This window comes from Myzus persicae, unplaced genomic scaffold (assembly GCF_001856785.1).
Source record: "Myzus persicae strain clone G006 unplaced genomic scaffold, MPER_G0061.0, whole genome shotgun sequence".
Taxonomy (NCBI): domain Eukaryota; kingdom Metazoa; phylum Arthropoda; class Insecta; order Hemiptera; family Aphididae; genus Myzus; species Myzus persicae.
The window spans coordinates 153,318-161,447 of record NW_019104077.1 but is presented as its reverse complement, the minus strand read 5'-3'; the positions used below and the strand labels follow the sequence as shown (position 1 = coordinate 161,447).

The 8,130-nt window shown below is 29.9% G+C and overlaps 3 protein-coding genes across 4 annotated transcripts; 1 reads left to right on the top strand and 2 right to left on the bottom strand.

The window, feature by feature from the left end:
* Positions 1-172: 172 nt before the first annotated feature.
* Positions 173-2,108, bottom strand: LOC111038389 (general transcription factor IIH subunit 4-like). Its single transcript, XM_022321460.1, has 3 exons — positions 1,331-2,108; positions 809-1,263; positions 173-746 (listed from the first exon to the last, which is right to left on the bottom strand). The coding sequence occupies exons 1-3, from the start codon at positions 1,910-1,912 to the stop codon at positions 368-370; spliced, it is 1,416 nt and encodes a 471-aa protein (XP_022177152.1). The 5' UTR covers positions 1,913-2,108; the 3' UTR covers positions 173-367.
* Positions 2,109-2,211: 103 nt separating this feature from the next.
* On the top strand, positions 2,212-5,544 carry LOC111038390. Of its 2 annotated transcripts, none has more exons than XM_022321461.1 (9): positions 2,212-2,361; positions 2,480-2,599; positions 3,374-3,500; positions 3,736-3,861; positions 3,933-4,053; positions 4,098-4,219; positions 4,931-5,071; positions 5,138-5,269; positions 5,328-5,544. In XM_022321461.1, exons 2-9 carry the CDS (start codon positions 2,523-2,525, stop codon positions 5,463-5,465), a joined length of 984 nt encoding a protein of 327 aa, XP_022177153.1. In that variant the 5' UTR covers positions 2,212-2,361; positions 2,480-2,522; the 3' UTR covers positions 5,466-5,544. The 2 variants fall into 2 exon arrangements, with proteins under 2 accessions (XP_022177153.1, XP_022177154.1); XM_022321462.1 differs by having other exon boundaries at positions 2,215-2,361; positions 4,110-4,219; positions 5,328-5,465.
* On the bottom strand, positions 5,462-7,488 carry LOC111038391 (transcription initiation factor IIE subunit beta-like). Its single transcript, XM_022321463.1, has 7 exons — positions 7,105-7,488; positions 6,737-6,824; positions 6,534-6,650; positions 6,299-6,464; positions 6,005-6,205; positions 5,737-5,910; positions 5,462-5,670 (listed from the first exon to the last, which is right to left on the bottom strand). Exons 2-7 carry the CDS (start codon positions 6,796-6,798, stop codon positions 5,527-5,529), a joined length of 864 nt encoding a protein of 287 aa, XP_022177155.1. The 5' UTR covers positions 6,799-6,824; positions 7,105-7,488; the 3' UTR covers positions 5,462-5,526.
* Positions 7,489-8,130: the final 642 nt, after the last annotated feature.

The following is an 8,130-nucleotide window of genomic DNA, read 5'->3' as shown; positions in this document are numbered from 1 at the left end:
CCACATTAATTGACGACCCTAAAATAATTGTTGGCAACCCCCCGGTTGAGAATCGCTGTTTTATACCATACGCATTAAACTGAATGGGTTTTAAAAACAACACTTCATCATTAAAAAAATTGAATTTTTTATTTAAAAGAATACATAAGTAGAATAAATAAATACATAATAATTTTTAGTATGACAATTTAATTATGAATTATATGTACACAATAATTATTGCTCTGTTGCACTTATAATTAATCTAACTTTGGCTGTTGAATGATTAGTGCTGTTAAATTAATAACCAAATTACTCAAATCATTTACATGAATAGTGGACAATTTAACATTGTGTTAAAACAATGACAGAACGGAACTTGTCACACTTAAAATGGATCAGATTTTGGTTGTTTTTTCCAAAACTTTCTAACATCATCGTGTCCATCAGTACTCACAACAATGTTTCTTCTTCTTTCATCACACCACACTAATGCTCCAATTTCAGCAGCATAATTTTTAATTGTTTCATAATCATTAGGTGTATTTATATTACTATATAACACACCATCTGTGTATGTTAGTCGATTTCTTTCATTTTCCCATAAATAAATTTGATCAATTACAGTTTGCGGCATTCCACATTCTTGCATCTGTGGATGTGTATGTACAGTAAGAAATCTCACTATTTGTGCAGCAGTAATGCCGCTCCGTAATGCTGTTCGAACTGAATCTCTTGTTAGTATACCAGCAGCCATATTTGGAAATCTAAAACAGCAAATAGTATAATATATATTTTAACTATTACCTATTATTATAATAAGTATTACCTGTAAAGCATATGAGTAAATAATGCAACTAAGGCAACTTTTAGATCAGAATCAGTCATTGCATATATCCGAAAATTGGTTTCTACAACTATATAACGTTCTTTATTTTTCATTCGTTCTGAAGTACGGCTATTTCCTTGCCCCATTTCAATTACTAATCGAGTAGGATAAAAACGTCCAGCCTTACGTCTCCTTTGGTAAACCAATCCAAATTCTCGTAGATGTTGTAAAAACGCTTGAAGGTTTTCAGACATTTCATCTGTTATGTAATCCCATCCTAAAGTACCAAGATGGATTTGAAAGAGGAATGTCAGACATTGAGCAAGATCAAGACCCCTCGATTCAACTGTTTCCATATAGCGCAGCATGAAATACCAAACTTGAGTGGCCATGTCCAGTAGAAGAAACTGAAATCCTGTTGAAGTAATTACTGGACTATCATCCGTGTCTCTGACCTAAAATATAATGTCATTGCAAAGTACCTGATAGAATTATATTGTAATGATTGCACTTGTTACTTACCATGAGACCTGCGTTTAGTAACACTCTGACTGCATCTGACGATATACCTTCATGTTTAGAACCAACCATATAATGTAATATGCATTCCCATCGTTCATACGCATATGAATCTAAAAAGTCTATATCTCTTGCTTTCGGATCAGCCGCCATATCGCTGTTGGGTACTGTAGAGCGGCCACCGCCCATGAGTGCCACTTTGAGTTTCTTCTTGAACGTAGAATTCAGAATCCATCCTTTGAGGCCACCAGACACACCGGTTAACTTCCATATGTGTAAATTAGTGGCTACGTCTATAGATTCGTCAAGTTCACTGGAATAATTGGCCGGCACCCAGGACGAAAGTACTGATTGCGGAACTGGCTGTTCGATGAACAAAATACGTAAAGTGAACTGTTGAGCAATATCGGGTAATACTCTAAACACTGTCAAGCAAGTCGGCGGATGACTGTAAAGCCGATCTTGGACGGCTTCTGGAAGTTTTATGAGGTATTCGTATAATGTCAAGACCTTCAGTATTTTAGAACCGTCATCTTTACGCAAATTCTTCCGCTTCTCCTTGCTAGTACTTGGTTCTTTGGACATAACTGTACTCAATTTATAAATCTATCGATTTGTTTCGAGTAATTGCATTATTTTAAGGTCTCAGACCATAGTGCCCTGTACAATATTAAACACCAAATAAACATTAATTAAACATAAAAATATAACTAAATCATATTTGTATTTATTATTTAAATTTTAAAAAGATGTTTTGAAATTTTATTTACTAAAAACTAATTTAAAAAATGGTCATATCAGTCAACATAACCTCCAAAATCTTTGAAACTAACATAGCTGATAATAATATTATTTTTGTATATATGTGTTTTACATACATTATCTATGGAAGTGATAGTGTGTCATTTCATAAATATTTTATATTTGAAACTTGAAAGCATGAACTAATGGTACTATGGTAGTCCACGCTTGATCGCTTTAATACAAAACGCTTGTTAAAACCAAGTTCAAAGCTGAAAATTACCAAATACCTAGTAAGTAAGAATTGATTCAAATTAATGCAACAAAATAAATGTTATGATTATGGAGTTCATTTATAAAATCATATTTTAAATAATCATTATTAACAGATGTCTGTTTTATTTCTTATAGAATTAAACAACTGCTGAGCCAATAAATGGAACTATAAGTTGAAATGGATAAACGGTCAAAGAATATGCCCAAATTTGGGGCAGCAAAACTTTCGTTTACACCAAATTTAGGATTTAAAAGGTTAATTATTTATTTTACTGAGAAATTTTCTAAAATTATGAGTTCCAATTCTGGTAAGCCCTTAAATTGTCCTCAATATTACAGGCCAATAAGACTACTTCTATACTTTTCTCGAGTAGCTGAATGTCTGAAGATCATTTTACCATCCATTGAAAGAACTTCCCCTCATTCCTAATTTGGGTTAAGGAACAAATGCCATAACACACAAATCCACAGATTAGTTGATAAAATATTCTAAAAAAAAAAAATGTCTGAACAAGTGTTTTCCTAGATATGGAGTGAGCACATAATAAATTGTATTTATATATTCTAAGGTACAGGTAATTGAGTACCAGGTATAGCATCCAGTTCGGTTACTCAAGTTAAAATATTTATTTCCAATGTCAAACTTTCTTCTAATCAACATGTGTATAAAGGGAAAGGAACAATATTTCTCCGTTTGCCTGAGAACTTTTCTCTCTCATTACCAAAATTGAAGAATGTGTTTCTCAAGGAACAGTAATTGAATAGTAAAATAAGTAGGCTCTAACCAATACATTGCTAATCTGTCCACATCTCCTAACACTGTTATTGGGAACTTCGCTGCTAGGTTGAAACCTAACCTTACCAATGAATAATTCTCTCACCTACAAACTATCACTATACTTGATAAATATTAAACATTAATATTATATATTTATGTTATAGTAATAACAGATATGAAAAATTGTATTTAAAAAAAAAAATTGACCTTTATATAGTCAAAAGTATATTGAACATTACGTTTTTCTCCAGAAATGTAGCCAAGGGGTCAGATCAACTAGCTAAAGTAGAAGTCAAAGTTGAACATGACGCTAATTCAAGTGCCCAATTATTGTCAGCACAAAAACAAAAAAAAACTAAAGAAAGATCTACAACACAGGTTTATATCTGACTTAAGAATTAAATGTTATTAATATTGTTAGTTGTTACTTTATATTATAAAATAATTATCTTTAATTTTGTATATAAAAATTACTTTTTTTTAAATCAAATTTTAAGTAGCCAACAGATCAATCATAAAATATACAAAATAATTTTTTTGAAAAAAAAAATATTATATTTAATCATTAATATTATTTGTTATTTAGAATAATTATATTAGGTTCTATTTTTAGATACAAAGTGTATTTTCTAACATGAGTTCAACAAGCCAGGGTAGATCAGGTCCATCACGCATGGGATTATCATCTGGTTTTCGATCTTATTCAAATCTTGGCAGTTTCAATAGTTCAGGATCTTATGTGAGTATTATAGTTATATTTGGTTTGTATTGAGTATTTTGATGTTGGAGTATCTATTCAAATTGATTTAGGTGAAAAAAGAAGCTTGTCAAAGCATACAACAAATGCAAATGATAGAAAATGCTCAATTTGATATTGATGACCCGATAGATGAGCCTCATGGACCAATTCGATTACCCTTCTTCAAAAAAGGTACTAAAAAATGAACTAATATTTACTTGGAAATTATGTAATAGTATTTGTTTTAGACAGGGTACCACAAATTAAGACTGAAATGAGCTTAGAATATCCATTCCAGAAGAATATTTATCCTTCATTAAGTGAATTAATTTCTCCTGAATTATTAATTACTTTACAGGTTATTACTACTTGATTTACCAAAATATTTTATATTTAAAGACATTGATTAAAAATTAAAGTTGATTGATCAGGCAACTTGATAATAAAATCACTAGTAGTTGCCCCTGGAGCAAAGTTATCTATGCTCTATAGGCACAAACTAAAATAGAATGGACTGGTAACCAGAGTCATATTATGTTTAAAGAAGAGTCTTGTGTGGTGAGGGAGCTTGGGGGACAGCATGTATCTATCAAGCGATTCCTTCAGTTGCGTACTAGTGTGTATCTTAAAAAAAAATTGGTGTTGCTCAAATAATTTTAGGTGACTTACCCCTCATTATACTGTTATACTGGCCTATTAAATGTCCTACTTTCGTTCTATCAATACCCACGCATTCATATTTAAGGTGTTGCCTGAGCAACTCTTGGACCCTATGTTACGCTACTGGGTACCTATGTTTATCATCTAGCTTGTATGATGAATACAAGCAGCTCAATATAAAACATAGGTATATTCCCCCTACAAGACTTCTAAGCCTTAAGCTCCGCTTCGCCCGCCTGCCAGTTTATGTCCAGTCCATTCCATCTTAGTCTGTGTGAAAGTAAAGTGATATTAACAATTTTTTATCAAACTCACCTTTTATTTTACAGAATGTATTCTATTGCAGTGAGCCATCTTATTATAACCTATAATTAATTGAAATTGTATAATAATTGTTTGACTTTATTAGTTCTATGACAGTTCATTTAGTATTCAACCAAAGATTGCAAATATTGATTTAGGAGAAAATAATGATAATGATGTAATGCCCTTAAAATTAAAATCAGAAGTACCTATAAAAATGGAATATAATGGCCATTTAAAAACTGAAGTAAATATTAAGATATTAATAATGGCTAATATGAATATTGCAAATCATGTTAATGTTTAATTTCAGAATGATACAGAAGCTGTTTTTAAGTCCAAACCAATAGGTAAACTTCAATATTTTAGATCGGGACGTGTTGTTTTAATTTTTAATGAAAAAAAATATGAATTATTAAAAGCAACTGAGGATAAACATCACAAGGTGACTTGATTTATTTGTAATATTAAAATTTCAGTTTATGATATTGAAATTTTTCTAGGAATTATTTAGTCTAACCAAAATTGAAGAAGCTGAAAGACCTGATAAACTAGTGAGTTTAGGAACAGTACCTCGACGACTAAAAGCTGTTTTAAGTATTGATAATATAATTGAGCACTTTATGACAAATAGTAATTAATATACAATTTTTTTTTATTAATGTACAACAAAAAAAATAATAATCATACTTAAATAAAGGATTACAATGTATCATAATCTTCCAACACATTTTTTAAATGTTCATTATCCCTTGGTCTCTTAGAGAATCTTTTCTTTGTCACTGGTTTTTTCCGTTTTACATGATTTACTTTTTTGATACCATTATCTTGCATCGAACTTATACCCTAAATAATATTTTATGTATAACATCAGTATTTTGTTTTAAAATATTGGTTTTGTAGTAAACATACCTGTTTCTCCAAATGTTCCTCTATCTTTTCATCATCCATATTTTCCACTGCAATACTCCTCCACATTTTTTTAAAATCTTCATTAATATCAATAGTTGCAGATTTGTCGTTGTAAAACATGACTTTTTTTTTATCCCCGGGCCGACAAACATATAATATTTCATTTTGTAAATGCTGTTGTAAAAATAAGTATAATATATTAATAGTGAAATATTTTTTATAAATAAAATGTACAACAGAATTTTTATAATTCATTTCTAGTTTTTACCTTAAGAGCTTTTTCACAGTTAGGTAATGATTCTTGAATATCGTCCATCATAATTCCTCCTAAACCTTTCAAATCTTGTTGTTTTAATAACTTCAACAGAGCTTTTCTGTCTTTAAGTTTATAAGGAGGCTTGAACATATATTTTCCATCTGGTGTACGTTCAATTTTTGGATTTCCTGGTAGTGCTTCAGTTTCTAACCACTTGATAATAATAATAATAAACATAAAAATTATGATATAAATTTGATTTTTAATTTTTGATATGAATATATAATAAATCAATAACATAAGTACCGTTTTAACTTTAGCTCCCACATCTAATTGATTAGTTTCATCCAACAATTCATCTAATGTTAACGGATGATCATCTCCATCCTGATGTCGAGCTCTAATATACTTAACTATTTTAGTGAGAACACCAAATTTATACTGAGAACTTTGCCCATACGACTTGTAGCTACTATAGTGTTAAATAAAAGTTTAAGTTATTAAAATTACGTTGAATAAATCTATATGAAACAGTTCATACTTCAATGAACTAGAAGTATTTGGGGGCGAAGGTGGCCTTGGCATAGATGGTAATGGTTTTGATTTCCTTTTAAACTCATCTTTGTTGCTATTGTCTTCTCTTAACCTTTTTTCAACTCTACAATGGAAACACAATGTAATCAGTTTATAGTTACTGTAAAATTATTATTTGAATAACATAACATGATATAGTAATGCACTTACACAGGAATAGCTGAAGCTTTAAGTTTGAATAATTCTCTTTCTCTCAACAAAGCAGGATCCATGTTTACTTAGATATATGCAACTGAATCTAATTAAAAAGTTTTTATTAAGTACATTATTGTTTGGATTTTTTTGATAAAATGTATCATACAGGTTATACATTATTTATGTTTGAATTACATCACATTATTCAAGGTGTTAATATTACAAATTATTACTATATTATTATTTGTAGGTTAATTGTTTTAAGATTCCAGAAGTAAGTTTGGCAATAGTTGTGTGTAAATTATGGTACTGACCATGGTCAGGCATATGGACACAGTGATTATTTTGTGTGATTCTAAACAATCAAAACAAAAAATGCTTACTTTATTTCCAGCTAAATTGATCCACCAGAAGTTAATAATTACACATAAATAAGAATTGATGACTCAGTAATACAACAGTTTTTCAAATTCAAATTACAGAAAAATAATAATGAACTAGATATTCTTGAAAAAGAATATACATTTTCATAGCATATAAACTACGTTGATTTGGAAAAAAGATTACTTCCTCTACCTATTTTTTGAACATAATAAAATATAATTTTTATTTTGTATATTAATAGAGCTCATTTATTACTTGAGAAATTAAGTATATTATTATAGTGTTATTGTATTATACAGAATACAGATTAAAAATTGAGAGTACAAATATTAAATATTGTTGTTTTCATTTTAGTATTTACTATTTATTATTCGTTTAATGATATAAGTTGAAACTTTTTGTAGATAAGATAGAAATTTATCAAATTTCTCCCTGGTAACACCACAGAATATTATATTATAATTAATATTATATTCTGTGGTAACACTGCGGTGGAACACGAGAGGGGGCACATCTTCCAAAATATTCATTATCTACTAGACAAGCTATGAGTGTATGGAAAGCTAAACAACATAGTCACATAGAGGGCGCTCTATGATTACTCGATTATACCCGTACGAATCATTGTAGCGCGGGGTAGCAGGGTAAGATACTAACTCAGTAATGCCTGGTTGCATGAAAAATGTATTAATTTAACGGTCCAATAAAATTTAATGGACCAATTATGGGCCACTAAATCATGTTTAAAGGATCATTAGCTCACTATTATGGATTCGTTAAATGTTTAGTGCATGGCTAAATAACTTATTTAGTGATTGTCCATGCAACCCGACATAAGGTATTTATATATTATACTCGTAGTATGGTTATTGTATTTTTCATAAGGATAGTAACATCACTGCGAAATGTGGTTGTTACGCGGCTCGTAATGCTATTGTCTTAGATTATAATATACAAGTAGTACTAATAGTACTAATAATAGTAGTAGTTTATGATCTAAGACACAAGTTCTACACAGTTCTTAT